At 40.5% G+C, this 23,102-nt stretch overlaps 2 protein-coding genes across 2 annotated transcripts in view; one reads left to right on the top strand and one right to left on the bottom strand.

Annotated features, from left to right (window-relative positions):
- Window positions 1-4,593, bottom strand: part of LOC137285079 (phosphatidylinositol 3,4,5-trisphosphate 3-phosphatase and dual-specificity protein phosphatase PTEN-like) — a 37,891-nt gene extending 33,298 nt beyond the window's left edge. Inside the window, exon 1 of the mRNA XM_067817286.1 lies at window positions 4,198-4,593. Coding sequence (XP_067673387.1) covers window positions 4,198-4,276 — 79 coding nt within the window. The 5' untranslated portion in view covers window positions 4,277-4,593. The remainder of the gene's footprint in view (window positions 1-4,197) is intronic.
- The window catches only part of LOC137285088 (zinc finger protein ubi-d4-like), a 283,874-nt gene that overhangs the window by 64,117 nt on the left and 196,655 nt on the right, over window positions 1-23,102 (top strand). The gene's annotated exons all lie outside the window — the stretch shown is intronic.

The raw sequence follows: 23,102 nt of genomic DNA, 5'->3' as shown, positions 1-23,102 counted from the left end.
CCTTGTGAACATGATTAATCAAGGAGCAAAATTTCATGTTCAGTATTCCATTTACAACGATCCTCCACATGTGACATATAGCCGAGAATGGTGGCATGACAAATAAGTTGGTGCATGGGTTGGTGACTGCGTGTAGCACTTTGGTTCTTGATAGCTTCTATTACTCCAGTTCTGACCCACAACATACACATCACCCCCATACAGGTATGCTTGTTCAAAACTGCCTCTATTCATTTGCAGTGAATGGGTACCCAGTAGGATGAAATAGTCATGACTGTTGACCTTCTGATACCTCACGGGGTATAATGTCTGCACTTTGAACAAAATATACAACAAAAAAGTGAAATGCATTAATAATGTATTACTGTAATGAAAGTTCTGTTACCATACCTCTGGGTTGAACCTGATAACATCAGAACAACTTTATAAGGTTATATAAAGCTATTCTCTGATTCTGAGTTTTGAGTGAGTGAATGAGTGAGTGAGTGAGTGAGTTCATATTTAACGTCACATGGGCAATATTTCAGCCATATCATAACGGGAACATTTAACAATGAAGTGGAATATATGTACACTATAAAAACCTGTCAACGACAGGACTGTAAAAACACTAGAATATTACAGATATAAATATAAAACTAGCATGAAAAACTAAAACATTGTAATGTGTCATTATAAAACACCCGCTACAGATCCCCAACAACTGAAGGTAGATCACCATTAAAAGGACCATGGGGACTTACATAAGTTACAGTGCCTCTGCTACCTCCATGGACCCTAGCTGGATTTACACCACACCATCCCTTCAGCCACTGGCAAATGTACTGGATACTAGTCAAAATTAAAATAACAAGACTACCACAATTAAAAACTCAGTGGACTTAAATTTACATTGAATGTTTTGGGACTTACGTACTCTCTCAGGAGGACAATAGATTCCAAGTTCTGATTCAAGCTTGCTACACAAGGTGAAACTCATAAAGGTAATCAAGTATGCATTTGCACAAAGAGGGTAATAAAAACTTGCACCTTCTCAACACTGTTCAAGCATGACGTGTAACAATAATAGGGTTATTTAGTGCCACTTTGGTACCTCCATACAAATACTGACATGAGCTGTAGCATGATCAAAAATTGATCCAGCAGGAAATATGCCAGATGTTGAAACTTTCTGTCTTACTTCTGTTTGCTGCATTCAACTGTGTCCAGCCTGACAAAGTAAAGAGTTGCTGGGGTACATTTTATGGACTATCATTCATTACACTTCCGAGTATTGAGCCAAGATACAAAGTTTTCATAGCGCTATGTCCTTTCATAAGTTAAAGGTAAACTGTAGAGTTAAGAGAGGTCATGATCTTACAAATGCTTCGTGGAGTGGGATCCTAGTCACTAACAAATGGATCCATTCTCAGCATATCATGTATTCATCATATGCCGAGTGTATTTTGAAACAAACCTGTTAACTGTGCTATGTAAAATATAGAAGAAAAGTTGTCTAGTAAATCCCCCAAGGTCCACACTCAGCAATATTCCAGCTTTATGGCAGCGGTTTGCAACATAGTTGAGTCTGGACCAGACAATCCAGTGATCAGTATTAAACAACTTAACTAACTCAAGCTTGCCTCTGGTGCATGTTGATATGAGCACTATGACTAGTATGAGCATACCGCCTTGAATGAAGTTTAATGCATTACTCATTATTATCATTATTACAACCTTGCTCCACCTGACTAAACTGTGTTAAGCTCATGACAGCACCTGTTAATCACTGACATACTCTTAAAAAAAAGTTGAGGAACTCTCTTTTTTTCATTTACGATTAAAAATATTTGGGAGATTTATCGGAGTTAATCAATGTTGATACGATATTATTGAATGTTTTGAGAGTGCATCACTGTTTGCACTTCCTCACAACCATAGCTATTTGGAATGTAGTTGCTTTTGAAAGATGATTGGTGTATGGCATGTAACTTACGGCATGTATGCGATTTTCATTTTAGGACAAACAACTAGAAACAAACACTAACAAATGTGTGATGCAAGATGAGTGCCAAAATTAAGGTTCTAACTTCTAAGTGATTTCTCCAGCTCCTTGAAAAATCAAGAAAGGGACCCCATGCATGTGTATGGGACTACTGTGTTGTGCACGTCATATCATTTGTTGTGTTTAGGAGTGGTGTAATAGAGGGAAATGGTGGTGCATTAATAAGAGGTCTGTAATTGAAACGTTTATTAACGTTTATCATTCCTATCCAAATTGAAAGTTCAGGATCCCATATTTTTTTAAGAGTATAAATAAACAGTGGTTAATTCTAAAAAATGTTACTTTCTTTGAGAAAATCACTTTAATGGAATTACTCAGACTACATTCTCTTGCCTTTTCACTATTAAAGATACAGTTTAAAATTGATCTTCAGCAACTAAAACTTGTTGTAAGAGGCGATTAACGTGATCATGTGGTCAGACTTGTTGCCTTGGTTGACACAGGTCACTGCATTACATTTGTGTAAATTGATGCTCATGCGGTCAGTCAACGAATCTTCTTTTCCAAAGTTTATTTTAAAAAAATAACAACCATTGTCATATATCTGGAATATTGCTGAGTGCGGCTTTTAACAGCAAGTGAATAATTTTGTCAGTATCGTAAGTAACATTCATTTGATGTCACACAAAAAGTACAACATAAAATTACACTATCTCTAGTTAACACTTTATGTCACATCAGTGTTCAAGAATAGCACCTGATCCTTGGACAAGTCTAACAGAATGGGCAACAGTCTATGAGTACAACCCGCCAGCCCCTGTGCCCGACTGTATATTCTACAATAACTTAGTCATATGTGACACGTTACACTTGTTTGCTGTTTATAAATTTTACATTTGTTAACAATCATAACAAATCTGAAATGTGAGTCTAACTTTCATTCTATGGGTCCTGTGAATGTTCAGCGGGTCAGACAGACATTAACTTACAGGACCTTACTTTGAAGCACTATTCGTGAATAATGCACATCTGCATTATTTCAGGAAGAGTGACAAGACACTAACAATCTATCATTATGAATAATTATTTAGAGTGCAAATGACTGGTACTAAATTTACAAAGTGGTGTGGAGAAAATTCTCATTAAGTCACAAGGATGTAACATTTTTGACATGTACTGGGTACATCTAGAGATAAATAATAACCTGTTTTCTTCAATGAGGGGTTGCACAAATTCCTGTATGATATGGTTAAATGAAACCCGGTATTCTGAACATTTTACGATGTCTAACTTCAGCAGACCTGTCTCTACCACCCACACAATATTACATATCATCTATCTTATCCAGTATCCAATAATATTGTTATATATGTCCCATACCATGTCCTAAAATAAACGTAACTTTAATGTCATAAAGTTTACTTGATAAAAATTCTGCTGGTCTAGGTTTTTAGAGGACATGTAAATTGCAAATTGATTAACTGACTGACATACCTGGGTTGCACCTGAAGCAGTTTCAGAAATCAGAACTGTATGCGTAATAAACAAATATCCGATAAAAGCCAAGCCACTTATAAAAAGTCTTTCCAAGTATCTCCTTATTATACCGGCTTCTAAATGTCACTGAAATCTGACCAAATATTGCAACTTATAAACCACTGCCTTCCCACGATGGAACATCAGTTAGGTTTTGAATATGAAAACATAAACATAAAAACCCACTAGAGTGCACTCTCAAGAGACTTGCATATAAAGTTGCAGGAAGTTGATTGTATACTTGAATAACCGACAGTTAATTGTAAGACGTCAACATGTGGTAGAAATTAGAGCACCTGATATTGCCAGCAAACTAATAAATATGTAAATTCTTACTTATTTACTGTGCAAAAATGCACGAAATCGCAGGATATGCAACACTGTGCACACTCCACCACATGATCAGAAGTCTAGGTTGAAGAGAATTACTTCCTGTTAAGATTTTGTCCTGTAGATCTCGTTATCAACATTGAGTACATGACAGCTAGGGGCATGTCGAGCTGTGGTACAAAAATATGATGAACATTAAGCGTTGAAAACATACATTCATGCCAATTCATCAAATAGCAGTTGTCAAACTGAAGACACTTGTAAAATAATTACTTTAAGTGTCATTTAAATCGTTTGGGAGTGAGATGTTTGACATTTTGGAATGTTCAACATGTGTTAAAGGATACACGTCAAGTCCAGGTCGTAGCCATCTTCTTTGTACCGACGTTTGTTTTTGCTGACCCATTCTTTGATTTTATTCGCCATTCTTGGAAATTTCGGAACACTCAAAAGTCAATGGTGGTGGAGCGATGTAAAATTATCGCGACAGTGCACCGATAGATATTCACATATCACCTCTTCGGTTTTGCAGGTGCTCGCGCTCTGTCCCTTTCGAGCCCTGTAAACACAACATCACCTCAGATTTTATGTCAATTCATTCCGATTTTCACACCGGGTCCAAAAATTCCATTTTGAATACCAAAATCCCACTGTCAATTCATGTTGAAGCTGAACAGGTCTCAAGCCGACTTGTGTGCGGAAATAACAGTGGCCATGATGGCGGTCGCCTTACCGTTAACTGCGCACCACAAGAAATAGTCCCTATGTACTAAATATATCGCGCTTCACTGGTCACATATAAAAATATACAGCTTGTAGCTACACTGATGGCATGCACTAATCAATGAATTTATATTCGTAGGATTAAAAACAGACTTGAAGCTACACCGGGTGAAATTTGACAACAGGTCAAGGGTCAATGTAGTGTAAGTTCTGAGGCCCACTTTGCTGACCTTTTCTGCGCGGTAACTGGGTCACATTGAACGTAAGTATCGTATTTGACCCAGTGACCGTAAGATGCACCCCGGCAAAATGCATCGATTAGCACTGGACGGGCAGAATTGGAATTATAATGTCTCGAGCAGGGTTATCGAAAGGGGATACGATTTGTCGTTGTTTAGACATGTTAGTTGATCACACGGGTTTTATGACAAGTTGCTCCCCGCGTGCATGTTTATTTATAGCCACGATCAATGTTAGGACTGTATTTGACATTTTCCCCGCGATTAATAATTCTACGCACTTTTTTTAATGCTAACAAAATATCGTATTTTAGATATATACATTTTTTGGCACTCTACGCTCATGTTCTGTGGTTTATGTGTTTGCTTGTTGCTTGATTTGTTATTGTGTCTTGAAAATATAATTTCAAAGTGTATTTCTGAGGGATTGTGGTTTTGATTTTAGATGTAGTTAAAATTTAAATGTTCAGCTCAGATTTTTATTTTTGTATCGTTCTAATTCATAGTTGGTGTGTGTGTGTGTTGGGGGGGGGGGGCGGTTGTATGTAAAATATTTGAAAGTCATGCTTTTAAAAAAAATATGCGCAGATTGAGGGAGGGGGGGGGGGGGGTAATTGATTTTGTATGTGTCATGCAGGGGGGTCATGCACTTTATTTGTCCATAAATGTACGTTACATATGAAAAGTCCATGGGATAATTCAGTTAAGGGGTCGGGGTGGGGTGCGGGGGCTGTGTTCAGGGATGGGCCTTCCCTCTTCCCATTTGAAACTGGTGAAAATGCAGTGTGGGCACTGCCCACCCCTCCCCTTTTTGCAACTTGGGTGAAAATGAAGTTTGTGTTGAACATCCCATTCTCCACCTCCCCCACCCCACTGTACCCACTGTATCCGCAGTGAATAAGGGGAACACTACAAATGGGCTCTTACCCTTAAGAGTAATCGAACTTATTTATTAACAATATTTTTTGCAGAAAATATAAAAGAAATATTGTTGTATCAAAGATATGAATGGGCCCATTTTTCCCATCTGTATAAGATGTGGTTCTTCAGTAGAAACGTACGTGGCCTCCAGTCGGCGAGCCGGGATGATTTCCGGGTCTGCCTCAGATTCCGTTCCCTACTGTAATTTGTAATAAATAACTGAAACACAGCAGTTTCAGGAAACAACAACAGACTCGAGGCTGTGGCAAACAGCTTTAGACCGAGACCATCTAGTCAACTGTTAGTCATCAGCTGTCTCATAAGGCAAACTGCATGCTTTGGGCCCCAAGGCCACAGGACAGACTTGCGGATAGATAGACAGAGGCTCGAAAGAAAGGAAGAATGTAGCTCTGTGTTTGTTACTGAATGTATTTCTCACACAGCGATGTCGTCTATCACGCATCACACTCCTTATACAAAACATGTCGTAACTAACTAATATTAAAGACCATTAATTATAACGAGTGACTTTAGTTTTGCAAAGCTTTTAGCAACAACAGAGCACTATTACGCCGGGGATAGCAGAAAAGGGCTGTACACATCATACTCAAGTGGGGAATCGAACCCAAGTCGTCGGCCCGCCGGGCGAACGCTTCAACCATTAGGCTGCCTACCGCATATAGTGAGTGACTTAATATTTAACGTCACATCGGCAATGTCTCAGCCATATCGTGACGAGAACATTTAATACTGAAATGAAATATATGACTATTATAAAAACCTGTCAGCGAAGGACAGTAAAACGACTAGAATATCACAAGTGGAATTAAAATTAGCGTGGAAAGTTAAAACTAATATCACTATTCAGACAATACAATATAAAAACAGGCTATAGATTGTCAACAACTGAAGGTAGATCGCCATACTAGGGACCATGGGGACTTACAGTACCTTAGCCCCCTGCATTGACCCTAGCTGGATTTACATCATCCCTTCAGATGAAAGCAATTTAGCCACAACTAGCCAGAAATGAAAAATGCTCATATACTAAGATTAAAAACAGTGGAAAGTCTAAATGTACATGGAATGTTTTGGGACTTACGTACCTTCTCAGGAGGACAATAATTTTACAATACTTCTACCCCCTTTGAGGGTACAGCCACTAACAATTTCAAGTTACTAATCTAAACTACGAATTATTAAACTGCACCTATTTACAGAACATATTACTCATAATTCAACCAAGAAATCAATTTCCTCTAAGAAAAAGAATAATTAAATGAGCACTGACTGTGTTAAAAAGATCCTTAACGGTTTTACAGTAAAATATACTTATCTCTTATGATGGAGAATTCAACACAGTCAACAATGATATGCTTGACCGTCACTCTCTCATCACAAGGGATACAAAATGGAGGATCCTCACCTTTTAACAGGTATGTATGAGTATATCTAGTATGGCCAACACGACATCGTCGTGAAATAACCTCTTCAAATCTGGACTGACAACCCAAGTAGGTGTAACCAATATACTTTTTTATTTCATGTAATTTATTTACACCTACCTGGGTGTCCCATTTCTTTTGCACCAGATCACTAATGTAGGTTCTAATGCTAGATTTGTAATCAGAGTATGGAATAAGAAGTGGTGTCACAGATTTGTTGAGTGCTGCGTTGGCAGCAAGATCGGCAATTATGTTACCAGAAATGCCTACATGGCTGGGTAACCAGCAGAAGACGATGTCGTATTGGCCAGTAGCAGGATGATTATACAATTCAATAATTTCAATTAAAAGTGGATGTTTGCAAGAAAAAATTGTAATAGCCTGAAGGCAGGAAAGATATTCTGAAAAGATTACATACTGTTTATGTTTAGGGTGTCTTTAGGAGCCGTTAATATGGCGTTAGCTTCCGCTGTGAAAATAGAGCTGTTATCCGGTAATTTAGAAGATATTGCTCTGGATCCAATGACAGTGGCACAAGCCACTGTGTCACCGTCCTTGGACCCATCTGCAAATAAGGATTTGAAATTGCTACATTTATGTTTTAATTGATTATAGTCTTGTTTATATTGTAATTCATTAGTTTCTGATTTTTAAATGTAGTTAATGTTAGGTCCACTTGGGGCCTAACCAATTGCCAAGGACGAGAAGAAAGAAGTCGGGAGGGAGCTATATTTTCCAGCTCAATTCTAGAAGCAGCAAGAAATGGTTTAATTCTGAGCCCAAGAGGCGGGAAAGGGGAAGACGTTTTGTTATACAAATTCTCACAAAGAGAATTAAAGACACAATTAAATGCAGGATTAGACTCATTTGAAGCTAATTTTGTAATGTATTGTACAGATAGTTTTATACGGCGTTGGTTGAGAGAAGGCTCATCAGCTTCGACGTAAAGACAGTCGATAGGAGAGGTTCTAAAAGAACCAAGACAAAGTCTTAAACCTTGGTGGTGCACAGGATCAAGTAGTTTTAGGGTGCTTTGACAAGTGTCACCATATACGATGGAGCCGTAATCAAGTTTAGAGCGCACAGTGATCTATATAAGTGAAGAAGGGTAGTTTGATCCCCTCCCCATTTTGAATTAGAAACAACCTTTAATAAATCGAGTTCCTTCAGGCATTTGGCGTTAAGGGATTTAATATGCGACAAGAAGGGCAAATGTAAATCGAAAATAAATCCCCAAAATTTGGCCTCCTTGACCACTTTGATTGGGGTGCCACTTAGAAATAGTTCTTTGTCTTTATGGGGTTTGTATTTACGACAGAAGTGTACACAATTGGTTTTTGATTTAGAACATTTGAAGCCGTTTTCAAGGCACCATTTATCTATTTTGTTTAAACACAGTTGCAGTTGTTCAATAGTATGCATATTTTTCCCACGACAAGAAAGATTAAAATCATCCACAAATAACGATCCATCTATTGCAACGTTGAAGACTTTAGATAAACTGTTGATCTTTATGCTACAAAGAGTGACAGACAAAATACTGCCTTGTGGAACACCTTGATAGTGATTGTAATGATCAGACAGGGTAGAACCCACACGGACCTGGAATTGTCTGTCATTAAAAAATTGGCTATAAATTCAGGCAAACGACCTCGCAAGCCAAAGTCATGTAAATCTCTTAAAGTGCCATATTTCCAGGTTGTGTCGTATGCTTTTTCGAGATCAAAAGAGATAGACACAACGTGTTGTTTATTAATCAGCGCGTTTTTTACAAATGATTCCAAACGCTTTAAGTGATCGAGAGTACTTCTGTTTTCACGGAAACCACATTGTTTATCTGTTATAAGGTTATTTGTTTCCAAGTACCAAACAAGTCGATTATTTATCATGCGTTCCATGGTCTTGCAAACACAGCTGGTTAATGAAATTGGTCGATAATTGGATGGATCCGTATGATCACGTCCAGGTTTCGGCATTGGTACTACTATAACATCACGCCTTGAAGAAGGAAATTTTCCTAAAGTCCAAATATCATCAAAATACATAAAAGCGTCTGTAAACATGATTCTGGTAAGAGCTTCAGAAGTTGATGATGTACGTTATCAGCTCCTGTAGCAGTATCGTGAGCGTGATCAAGAGCAGCATGGAGTTCATGAATAGAAAATGTTTCATTATAAGCTTCCCCATTATCTGACTTGAAATTAATATTTTTCTTTTCTTGTTGTTTTTGATATTGTTGGAATTTAGGGACATAATTAGAAGAGGAAGAATATTTAGCAAGAGTTTCATCCAGTTTATTTGCAATATCTGATTTATCCGTAAGTAATTGATCTTCATGTTTGAGATGATGGACAGTAGATGTAGTACCTTTACCTTTAATTTTCTGAACCATGTTCCATACCTTGGACATGGGCGTTCGAGAATTTATTTTGGACACATAATTTTGCCAAGATTGGCGTTTGTTCTGTTTAAAAAGTACGCCGCGCTTTAGCATTTGAATTTTAAAATTTATTTAAATTATTCACCATAGGATGGCGATGGAAATAATGTTCTGCCCTTTTCCTTGCCTTCCTAGCTTGTTTTGCATTCATCGCTGAACCATGGTTTTCGAATATGTGGAACTGAAGAGGAATCTGGTATACACTCATCAGCTATGGAATTCAGTTTATCCGAAAAATATTTAGTAGTATCAGGAGCGTCAATAAAACGTTCATGTTCAGGAGTTACAGATTTTAGCTTAGTAGGAAAATGGTCACTTCCACAGAGGTCATCGTGGACTGACCATTCAATCTCAGTTAGTAATTCTGAATTTGTGAGTGTCGAGAGCAGAATAGGTCCCTGTACCAGGGTGTAAATATGTGCTGGAATCATCATTATAAATGCATAAATCATTGTCAGAACAAAAAGTCCTCCAACAATTTACCTTCAGCGTTTGTAGTTACACTACCCCAGAGTGGGCCGTGCCATTTGAATCTCCCATTATAATATAGGGCTGCGGGAGAATGATATGCATTAATATGACGAAGGTCAGATGTATCTGTTTGTTTTAAATATGTCTCTTGGAGACATAATGCTGAAGGTGTAAAATCTTGGACTAATAGCTATAATTCATGCAATTTAGTCCTCTATCCTCTGCAGTTCCACCGTACACTAATATTGGAATAAACTATCTTTTGGATGGTTATATAGGAGTATCTACCCCGCACTCTTTTGGAGGGCGACAAGCTATGTGGCCTAGAATGGACGTTTTCAGATACACCTGGATTCTATTTTGTGACCCTTAAGGGGCTCTGCCACTTTGTTGTTTTGAAGCATGAGGTTTGGGCTTAGGTTTACTTTTAACAGTTTGTTGACTCCCAGCTGTCGATTGAGACTTTGATTGTGACTGAGATGATGATTTGTGATCAGAAGAAATCTTTGATGTACCAAGATGTGATTCCTCAGTCTGAGATGATATGGCGGGGTGCAAAAGCTGTGGAGAGTCGCTATTTACACAAGTTAAGGTAGTTTGGCAGCCTGTGGATGATTTTGTTATTTTAGAGCTAGACTCAGATGATGTTTTTGTTACTGTAATATAACTTTCTGGAAGAACAAGATCTCTTTACCAGTTTTTTGCATCAGAGAAAGGGATATTTTGAGTAAATTTTATTTTGTTTATCTCCATTTGCTCTTTTCAAATAAAACACTGTTTAGAAAATGAGGAATGGTCGCCTGAGCAGTTGGTGCATTTTTCAAAATCACTAGTTTAATCTTCTGTTGTGTGTGTTTTCTCACCACAAAGTGGTGATGTTTTTAACATCCCCTGCAATACCGTGAATACCTTTGGATACAGCAAAGGGGTTCAACTTTAACGGAGTCTTGTCAGGAGTCTCAATTACAAGGAAACGCGGACAATACTCAATCGATGCAAACGGTCTGTGGTCAGTATCAACAGGGTCATTTTCAAACGGACGTTTTGTTTTGGGGGGGGGGGGGGTGGAATTTCATAAGCCATGGTTAGTGTAATATGGTTCATCATCCGAGCTCTCCACCCACCATGGAGTATCACAAGGACAATGCTAAAGCAAGCGGGCCTCCAGCTTGTAGCACCAAGGATACCCGGATGATATACTCTAGCAGAGGAATTAAAAGATTAATAATTCCACCAGACTGGCCCATGAGCCACCACCTTCTGGGAATAGGACTCTAGGCAAAATAATTTTATGACATGTTAGTACATAAAAAACCAAAATGGTTAAAATTGTTCTCAATCGTGAAAAGTAATTTCCATGCGCGGGGCATGGCGTGACCAGCCGATTGATAGAATCGGGCCGATTCTACCACCCGTCTCGGTGAAGTAAGGGCCAAAGTGGTGTGTTGAGCAAAAGGAATAATGTTCAAGCTCCCATTGCCCTCAACCACCAGACTACCGTCCTCCACCGACACGGGACGCAACCCACGGCAAACTGGTTGCCCAATTTGGTCGCCTCTTACGACCAGCAATGGGGTGATGTGGACACATTCTGCCCCGGGTCCACACGGGACCTACCGCATGTAGACCAGATTCCCTTTTACATACGTTTACAAAATAGTTCGCAAATACAAGTCCATAAACTGTGTCTTTAATCGGACATCCTAAGCTTGGACCTATTGCATTACCATAATAGCTAAATTACCACACAAGATGACCAAAGGCAAATGCACCGACAGGCTGCTATATTCTTTCCGTTATGAACAATCGCATTGAGGTAATTGAAGTCTTTGTCTTTGTAGACTGATAATGTATTTGGTAGGACTGGAACGGGAGGGTAATGAGTAGGACCCGGGTACTCGTCTCAATACCTCGACCCGTTATGATCATGGAAATTTTAGCCTCCGACCTGAAGGATATATTGCCATTTCTTACAAATTTGATGTCTTGAATTAACATAACGGGTATCAGGCTAGGGTAATAGAGGGTGGGGTACCCACGTCAAACATTGGACCCGCCACTGCCCTGGTATTTAATATATGAAAAACAGATCAAATCCTGTTCATGAATGGAATGAAAATATTCAAGTAAAACTGTGACATCATTTTAGCTTACGTTCCACACGTACGTACACTCTTGAAGACTTATAGAAGCTGGGCGAACATGCTCATGTCTGTGGCCAAGAGAGTTGGTGAAATAAGGAACATTGTTTATCTTCGCTTTTCGCAACATTATTATGGCGTCTGACAAAAGAACTGGCTTCATGCATTGTACCAGTGTGGGGAATAGAAAAATGTCTTCGGTCTGACGAGCGAACGCCTACCCCACAGAACCTGCACGAGGGAGAGATTTACAAACAGTATTTCAGTATGGCTACATCTCTCGGACTAAAACCTAGTATACGCTGGTGTATGTGAAATCGTCTGTCGTCTCATAAGCGAGATATATTCAGAAGAGGTTGTCTGAGGAGCCGTAAGATCCTGCTCGAGCCTTTGGCATTAGTTGTTGCCGTGCCGTGCCGTGCCGTGCCGTGCCGTGCCGTGCCGTGCCGTGCCGTGCCGTGCCGTACTTCTGCATTCAGTCCGTGCGAGTAATGGTCATACTACCTTCTGCAAACCAAACTACTGGTGTCCGAGAATCAATATCATAGTAATTAGAGAACACTGAGATCCGATTTCAGTTATATTGCTAACTTCGTATAATACATAAACGGGACTCTGATAAAGAACGTATAGGGATACATGCTAGGGGTTCAACTTTTATCAGTAAATGAGCTATGCGATATACGTTTTGATACCATACCATTAAAAAGGTAGGGGATATTGGATTGATAAAAAGCAAATGAAGTCCAGGAGGAAACATGATAAAGAGAAATTAAGGGAAAATGTGACAATTTATGTTATTCCTTTGGAAATGTTTCATGTGTAAGGATATATATTACTTTATCGTGGTGAATGAGTGAGGTTTGTAGCAAGTCTATAGCAATAGCGTGGGGAATCGAACCATCAGGCTGCTGTGTGTGTGGGTGTGTGTGCGTGTGTGCGCGTGCGTGTGCGTGTGCGTGCGCGTGCGTGCGTGCACACAACATACCATACCAATCAACAATACCTGTTACTTCGTCAATGAAAATATAAAAGCCTTACAATGTATGAAGCAGTAGTTTTGTAAAAGATCGACATACCGAGCGACAAACTAGGGTGGGCAGACCTACAGTAACACTTGACCTATACGCCACAATAGAAGTATATTTGAACATCGCTGCTACAACCACACATTTATACGTACGTGCTGAACGAGAATGTGAGTTGTATAACAGTACGGTAATATATGTGAAACGTTGTGAAATTAGCAACGCTTGGATAGCACCTGGTGATTATCTTTAAGGTTGTACTTTAAGCAAACTCGACTTGTTCCAGTTAAAAAACTAGTGCCTAAGAAATTATCAGAGATCATATATATATATACTGACTTGTCCACGGTTTGTTCTAGATGGACCCTCCTCGTTGTCTGGGTTATGAAACGTCTGCCTTGACCCCTGAGATGGTTGGTGTGACACTATCAAAAGACGCTGAAAACGCGGGGACGGGTAACCCTGCCACCCCGGACGGGTGGGTAAAGAGTTGGACCCGGATAAGTGTTTAAAAAATCAGACGCGGTATGATCATGTGTCTAATAGATTAAACAACGTAATATATAATTCTTTCAAAGTTGTATTGTTTTCTTAATTTAGGCATAATTACCGTCACTTCTTTTGAATGGAAGAATAGTTAAGATCTTGAAAAGGTTAAACTTAAATAGTCTCGGAGCTGAAAAATCTATTGCCCTTTCTTACAAATTTGATACTTGGAATCAACATTATGGGTATTATATGGGTAATATTACAGGGTAATAGGGGGTGGGTGTATCCGGGTGCGTCATGATATCAGACTGGAGTATGCGATCGCACGCACATACGCAAAACTCCTGAATGGATAAGCTCATCTTATGTTATATAAAATATTAGAATGGCCTTGAGTCACAGAAGAAAGTGAACGGGGGATCGATAATGAATGTGTGAAACAAACTTACAGGTTTTTGATACTCTTACGGACGTCATGGCATCGAATGTATATCACAGACAGAGCTATGTTGGGATGCGTTTAGCGTGTATTTAACGGAGAGATCTCGTCTTTGTGTGATCTATCTTTGTCAGGTTGCCAAACTAATTTACACATCTACTTAAACAAGCATCAATGCCTTACACGGTGACACAGCGTCAGAAGCAGGCAATTGTGTTGCCGCTGAACCGGAGTTAAAATAAATCGCCTTGTCATCGATATACGTTTCAGTATACTGATGTAGGAAAATCAGCCCCCTGACGTATATATGTGTGCAAATGCCAGCGCTTATCAATTGTCTGGTTGTCTTGCTAAAGATACATTAAACCTTAACAGAGATGTAGGTAGCCTATTTATATAGAGAAAGCATTGATATCCTACAGCAACACATAAGGGCAGCGGATTCACGTGATGGTAGTAGGTTATTTTTAACAAAGGAACATGACTCGTGACGTATTATACATGGTCCAGCAGAGAAATGTCATTTCAAATCTTGTAATTTTGGACTTGACAGCTATAAGTGTGTGAGGAAGTATGGCTTTACGCACCTTTTAGCAATATTCCCGCAATATTTCAGCAATATCATGTACCCATGTGGGGAATCGAACCCGGGTGTTCGGTATGATGAGCCAACGTTTTAACCAATAGGCTACCCATCACCCCAAACAGCGAAACTAAGCTTAATGTTTACTACTGACAAACTATGTGCACTTTACATATTAATGAAGCGACTTTCACCTGGTAATCCTGCAAACACGTTGCATGGAAACGTGATGTTTTGGGGTGAGAATATCCTCATAAACATTCGAAAGCTGTGATTTGACCGATAAAAGGCTTAAATAATGCCAACAACATGTGACTGCCGAATTGCCTGTAATGTTGCGCCCAAAGGGGTACTTGTACGTAGTTTTACACTCTATCGGGTAAAACGGAACTTGGCTTTCTATGTAACAGACCAGTAGATGAAGAGTTCACTCCTCGCGCGGAGTTCGAATGCCTCCATCGGTTTTGGTACCGTGATATTGAAATTGTATTCCGGTTTGTAGGTCGTCACGTCATGGAAGGAGTACTCCCATATACATGACTGTCGGCTAGCTTTTAAGTAAACCTACATTAAACACGTCATATCTACAGTGCTAGCTTTTCAGTAAACACGTCATATCTGCATTGCTAGCTTTTCAGTTAAACAACACAAGACGTCATATCTCTAAGGCTAGCTTTTCAATAAACCTACGAGGGGATGTCAATAAGTGTTGAGCCTTGCATAGAAAAACACAAAATATTGGTACGAACCACATTTATTTTTCAGCATAGTCCCCTTTTGAGTCAAGACACTTGTTCCATCTTTTCTGCCAGGCGCTGATGCCATCTCTGTAGAAGGCGCCATTTTGGTCCTCAAACCAAGCCTCAGTAGCAGCAATAAGCTCATTATCATCCTGAAATCTACGACCACGCAAGTGTTTCTTGAGATTTGGGAACAGATGGTAATCACATGGTGCCAGGTCTGGAGAGTAGGGGGGATGCGGCAAGATTTCGTACCCGCATTCCTGGACAGCAGCGGCTGCAACGCGAGAGGTGTGTACTGGAGCATTGTCTTGATGTAGAAGAATACCACGTCTGATCTTGCCCCGGCGCTTCTCCTTGACTGACTGTCACACTTGCCTCAACAAGTTAGCGTAATATTCCCCATTCATTGTTCTTCCTTTTGGTAAGTAATCTATGTGGATGACGCCTTTGCTATTCCAGAAGAATGTCGCCATTACCTTCTGCACTGATCTGGAGGCTTTGAACTTTTTGGTCCTGGGAGAAGTGACATGTTTCCATTCCATGGATTCTTGTTTGCTCTCAGGATCATAGTGGTGGATCCAGGTTTCATCACAGGTTACTAGCCTAAAGTGAACATCTTCTGGATTCTCGTTGTATCTGGTTAGCATAGAGTAGCTTATGGTGACACTTGTTTGCTTCATTTCATCTGTAAGCATTCTTGACACCCATCTTGCGCACACCTTAGACATGACGAGATGTTCATGAAGGATTGTCTCGATGGATCCGTGTGAAATGCCTGTGGTCTCCTCTAACTCGTGGAGTGTGATTCGACGATTTTCCAGCACAAGTCTATGCACCCTGTCAATGTTTTCCTGACTAGTGCTTGTTGTTGGGCGACCTGGACGGGGGTCATCTTCAAGACTCTCTCTACCATGCTTAAATTCATCGACCCATCGTTTGATAGTAGCAGATGAAGGGGAAGACTTCCCATAAACACTTCCCGAGTGTCCTTCAAGAACTAAAACTTAGTTACTGATCTATACTCAATTTTATTCATTTTCACTGCCGTGAGGGGGGTTGGGGTGGGGTGGGGGTGGGGTGTGTGTGTGTCTCTCTTTCTGTCAATATGAGCTGTTCAATAACTTCTGAGAGTAGGATACCAAAACTTATATATCACATCAGCTACACCCCAAGGTTCAATGTCGTACCATAGGCTGTGACACCTGGGTATGAAGAATGCTCAAGGCTCAAAACTTATTGACATCCCCTCGTACACTAATCACATCATGACTGCAGAGTTAACGTTTCAGTAAGCCTCCATGCAGTAAACATGTTAATCGACAGGGCTATCAATTCAGTAAATCTTCAGTAAACATGTTCAATCGCCAGACTTAGGTTTTCAGTAAACATTTTGCGTCATATTTGCAGGCTTAGTTTTGTTTAGTAAACATTCAGCAAACACGTTATTTCGCCTTGGGCTGATTTTCGGTAAACCTACACTAAACACGTCATAGGGATAGCTTTTCAGTAAACCTTCAGTACACATGTTAAATCACCAAGGCTAGCTCTCCAGTAAACCTTCAGTAAACATGTTAAAGCACCAGGGCTAGCTCTCCAGTAAACCTTCAGTAAACACGTTAAAGCACCAGGGCTAGCTCTCCAGTAAACCTTCAGTAAACATGTTAAAGCACCAGGGCTAGCTCTCCAGTAAACCTTCAGTAAACATGTTAAATCACCAGGGCTAGCTCTCCAGTAAACCTTCAGTAAACATGTTAAATCACCAGGGCTAGCTCTCCAGTAAACCTTCAGTAAACATGTTAAATCACCAGGGCTAGCTCTCCAGTAAACCTTCAGTAAACATGTTAAATCACCAGGGCTAGCTCTGTTGTTTTCGCTTTTCAGTAAACCTATATAGCTGTTCAGTAAACCTTCAGTAAACACGTCACATCGCTAGGGGTTCCTTTTCTGTAAACATTCAGTAAACACGTTATATCTGAAGGGCTAGTTTTTCGGTAAACATGTACTACACACGTCATTTAAACTAGACCTGAAAAGAAAGTATACAGACTTGAAAAGAAAAGAAGTTTTTTAAAGCATATATAAATGAACATCTGTTTCAACAGAGTATTCATTTTTACAGCAAATGTACACAATTTCATTTCATACAAAATACTCTGAAACATTACACAAATCAATAAAGGGTCTTTTTTTTAGCAAAATGTGTTCAAATGTTGAATCAATAGTGAGTGTGAGTGAGATCCCTTTGGTCTTCAGTACACGTCAAAATACGTCGACGCATTGTTCTGTGACAGGAGACGACGGATGACGTTTGGTGTGATCCACAGCCATTACTGTAGGAGACAATGTTCAAGTTGTTGAGCGGTAACAGATGGCGCTGGTAGTCTTCTTATGTGTCGACCCACCATCTAAGTTCTCAGCTGATGACAATATTGATCCAACTTAAAACATAGCCTATATCGATTTCAAAATTTACCGATCCGTTCAATTTCTCTTCAGAAGCCAAGCATAAAATCAGCATTGACATTACAAAAAAGGTAATTTAGACTCCTGGGATGATAATATAGATCCATTCTGATAGCTAAACCTTTGATATCAATGGCATTCATTGTGTTTAACTGATTATCGCTGTGTTTAACTGATCGAACTAGTTAAGAAAAGACTCAGACGCATTTATCAAAGCCCATTTACACGGAAGACTTATATCTCCTCTTCACTGCTTATATGAAACTAGGCCACGAACAATTAATCAAACAAGACAAATGGTTATGCTGAAAACGAACTAAGGCTCAAAGTGGAAATTCCTCGACGATTAACTCCAGAGTACGCCTTGAAGTATCGATTTCTTGTCGAACTTGACACCGCCAGCCGCTGTTCGTATTATTACCCACCAGCATGATGCTGCTCGAATCTGACCCGCCCAACGTCAGTTATACCACCGAGAAAGGGCGTATATTATATCATCACATATATGCTTCATGCATTGCCCTGTATGAACTTCTGTTAATACTTTTTATCTATTTTAATGATTCTAATACTATGCGGTTAGTGTTTCATGGAGCGGTGGGGTAGCCTAATGGTTAAATCGCCCGCTCGTCACGCTGATGTCACGGGTTCGATTCCCCAGGGTACAATGTGTTCAGCCCATTTCTGGTGTCCCCTGTCGTGATATTGCTGGAAAATTTCTAAAGGTGGCGCGAAACTATGCTCACTGACTGACTCACACACAAACTCTCATGGCAGGTAACGCTGGGTGTTGTACATCACGTAATCTGTAACGTAATATTCGTCTCCTCATACCTCGTTGCCGTTCTGTGGCGCAGCCTACGTGGGGTAGTTTAGTGGATGCGTCGTTCACTCGTCACGCCGGACACCCGGGTTCGATTCTCCACAAGGGAACAATGTGTGAAGTTCACTTGTGGTGTCTCCCGCCGTGATATTACCGGAATACTGCTAAAACCTAGGGGTGTCACGATACAGGTGCCTCACCATACGATACGTATTTTGATACTGAGGTCACGATATGATATGTACGGCAACGGAGCATGACTCTTGACAAGACATGTTTGCTGTTCTGTGTGAAAAATACAAGAGACATTGTGATACGGGTACGATGCACCGGTGCGTCTGTGAAATGTGACTCTACTGAGAGCGGTGTAAAACGTCTCATGCACCCGACGCTACCTCGCACATCAATCTCAGCTGTATGAATCGGTGGTGAGGCCTTGATTCACCTGTAAACACATCGCCTGTGGTAGGCTGTTAGAGTCACTTTTCACAGGACATGCTGCTTTCAAGTGCTGCTTTCTAATGTTTGATATTGAAATTCGGCTTCGTGTTATTGTGCGAAAGTCTATAATGAACAGATAAGAATGTTTTAGATTTGATGCAATGCGGTGTCGTTTGATTAAGCCTGTCCTTCCAAGGCCTTATGCAACCTCAGCCGTTTGACAGTACTTGTCTCGCATACTTGTTCACAAAATTATTATTAAGGTAATGTATACCACCCATCAAAAGTTAAGATGAAATTAAACACTCACTATCTTTATAAACTAGTGGGCGAAAGAAAGTGAACACTTTTGATTTTTAATTTTTGGCAAAGTTGTTCAAGTTAATTAAATCCATTCACACCGAAACTGACTAATTATGCACCCAGACGCAGCATGTTGGCTGTGTTAAAGCACGTGAATTTGCGAAAAATGGCAAAACGTGCATCTCTGAGTTTTTGCAAAATGCTTGTCTAGAACAGGTATAAAAAAGGCAGCGAATCGGTGGTCATACATCTTATCTGACAGGAAACCACCGAAGTTATGTCACGGCTAACAGCACAAGTGAGAGAGAGGGACATAGGTATGAACCAGATGGTCACCAACAACAACCATAAAGGCCCTGAACTGTACATGTGGTACCATCATTAGGTTGTTCCAGTGTTACAGGCAGGCCGGCAGCACCCAAGACAGTCCACAGGCAGACCGCCATCTGCGTATTCTTCATCTGCGCAAGCACGTCATCACAGCAACGGAAACGGCGGCAACGGCTCTAGGACATGTCATCAGTCGATGTACCTTGATACGACATCTACGTGCAGTTTGATGTCCTCTGCGTGGAAACCAGGTATCGTTGTCTTAGGTTACAGTGGGCACGGTACGACATTGGCAGCGAGTGATTTTGACAGTCGAAAGTCGACTCACTAGGATCATATGTGTGTTCACTGTCGTTTGCCCACTAAACTGGCGCCCAAAAGAAATGCCACCAAGTATTTGTTCTGGTCTAAAACAAAACCTAAGCGAAATATGGTAACATTGAATGTTTTATTGCAAAAATAAATCATTCGGCAACAGTATTTAATGGATAACAATATGAAAAACGACGCAGCTTGTGATCTTAAGATCGCATGAATGACACTGGGGTACATTATCCAGTATTCGATCACCAACGCAGAATCGACTGGGACCTTTAACAACTTTGTCGGTACCACATATTGGTCAATGCCGGGTGTGGTCACCTCTAACACTGATGCAGGCCCGAACCCGGCGACGAGTAGATGCGTCTTCTGACGTTTTGATTACTACGCCATTCCCTTAGTAGAGCAGCTGCCAAAGCGTTCCTCGTCAGTGGCTGATTTGGGCGTTTCCGAATACGGCGTCCCCGTTATTCCCAAGTGCTCAGCTGGGGACAGATCTTGAAGAGCTGGAACTTGCTTTCGTCACTAAGTTTCACTCTTCGCCAGTTTCGCTGCTGCCAGTGTGGCACAGTGCTGGTTCATCTCAATCTGGCATGTCGGTGTTGGCACGTGAACACGTCGATCGGTACAGAAACCATGAATGCAGGTCGTCTGGTCACACTGACTGCTGACTGGATGTCCAATATTGTTGACGCTTGACGACGCCACATTGACTTTCCGGTTCCTCAAGCGCAACACCCGTAAATACCGGTTTTCATGTTGGGTAGAGACGCTCCAGTCTATCACTCTTTGGCCTGACTGCTTTAGTGGCAGTCTGCTGTAGACATGTGACGTACATGCCTTGCAATGGTGGACGTACAGCATCCCATACACCCTAGCCACGTGCTCTTATGTCTGTTACATCTGTAACATACCGAGTGCTCTCCCCTTCTGCTCTGATGCTGCACCAGGCATGTTCCTGGCAAACTGCAAACTTTATGCAGATGAATTGCACGAGGATCATGCATCAAATTGTTAAAAAGCATGTGAGTGAGTGTGTTAAGTTTTACGCCTCATTCAGCAATATTCCAGGTATATGGCGGAGGTGTGTAAATAATCAGGTCACTGAGTTTAATATCCAACGTCACATCGGCAATATTGCAGCCATAAAATAATCGAGTCTGGACCAGACAATCCAGTGATCTACAGCAGGAGCATCGATCTGAGCAACTGGGAATCAATCATATGTGCCAACAAAGTCAGCGAGCCTCACCATCCGATCCCGTTAGTCGCCTCGTACGACAACCAGAGTCACCTTTTGTAGCAAGCATGGGTTGCTGAAGATCTACCTTACCCCGGACTTTCACGGGTGACGAGGGCGGATCCAGAGGGGGTTGCAGGAGTGCGCACTTCTCTTTTTGTCTGAAACTTTGTTAAGAAAAGGCTGTATCCACCTCCGGGTATAGTGCATGTGAGCAGCTGCGTTTTGGTGGATTTTCACTGATTTTCATCATTACTGGACTCATGACAGTATTTTCAACCATACGAATTTGTTTTACAATGCATCAGTTCGTGTAAACAGTACCTTTGAAGCAGAATGCAGTATTTTGCAAAATGTAGTTGAAAACAGTTGACTGATGTAAGTAGCTATATTTAATCTAGTGAGTCTAAACGTTCGATAGTACATGTTCATATATTTGCTAACTGCAGGAAGCACTTTTCTGGAATATGTGTATTGGGATATTTTATGTCTGTTTCAGTTACTTTTAATATCGTGATTGATGATATGTTTGATATTTTCAGGTTCCGATGATACAAATTACATCCATCCATATCCATTGTATCCATCGACTGCTTATTAGCTTATTACACATAGAAGGTAAAGCTACTCTGTTTTCAGTTTTGCGGTTTTTTATCGTTGATTTAAGACGGCACAATTGAACATTTAGAGGTCTTAAATCAACGATAAAGGACCGCAAAATTTAGTAACTTTATCTTCTAGCACGACAGATAAGCGTTTTAAAACAGCACATTTTGGAGCGTAAGAACAGAGGGCGTGAAGTGGTCTTTTTCCTGGAAATTGCTCGGAATCGTGCAGTTGAGAGACAGGTTCTGTAATGAACATTTTAACAACACAATTTGCTGTATTTCAGAAACCAATATGGTTCCAGTTTGTAACAAGTATGTAACAAGTGACATAAATAGATCACGAAATATACAGTTTAAACTGTAAGCAACTTCAGTTATTTCATTTACTCAAATGAATTATTCACCTCCCCTTCCAGATCACAATCGACTCGCCCCATTCAAGTTATGAACTCGCAAAGTTTAGTCGCCGCGATCTTTACTTATGGAAGTAATTGTTAATAACGACACTACTATTCCCAAGCTAGATATGACCCGACATTCCAGCTTTTATATGGAAAACCTGGACAGCGGAAGTGGAAGTTGAAGGACTGGGCATTGCGGCTGGGACAGAAGTGGACAGGTTAAGACGTGTGTTCTTGATGTCATGTCCGCTGGAACCAGTTTGAAGTATGGCGGAATAGTGCTGCTTTTGGCGCGGCTGACGAATCAGTGTTATATGAGGACAGATAGTTTGTGCCCAGTAATCTTACCCGTGTCCCATGTTTCCACCCCAGCTTGTGAAATCCAACATTGCTGACTGCACAGGTAGAATTAACCCCTTTGTCCAGGGAATAGTGTCGCGTGTCAGCACTTCGTGAAGCGGGCGTAAAATGCATCTACGCGAAATCCATATATAGATTGCCTGAACACACTACACGGCACAGTTCATATGGGTTCACATGAAGGCGATGAGTGATTAGGTAACTCGAAACAAGGGTAGGTGTACAACACATAAATAAAAATAAATGACACACGCGGTCCTGAAACACCTGTACCCAACAAGATCTGATATCCGACGTTTT

Source organism: Haliotis asinina, chromosome 5 (genome assembly GCF_037392515.1).
Source record: "Haliotis asinina isolate JCU_RB_2024 chromosome 5, JCU_Hal_asi_v2, whole genome shotgun sequence".
Classification (NCBI taxonomy): domain Eukaryota; kingdom Metazoa; phylum Mollusca; class Gastropoda; order Lepetellida; family Haliotidae; genus Haliotis; species Haliotis asinina.
Note: the sequence above shows the minus strand (reverse complement) of the source record. Positions and strands in the feature narration are given on the sequence as shown.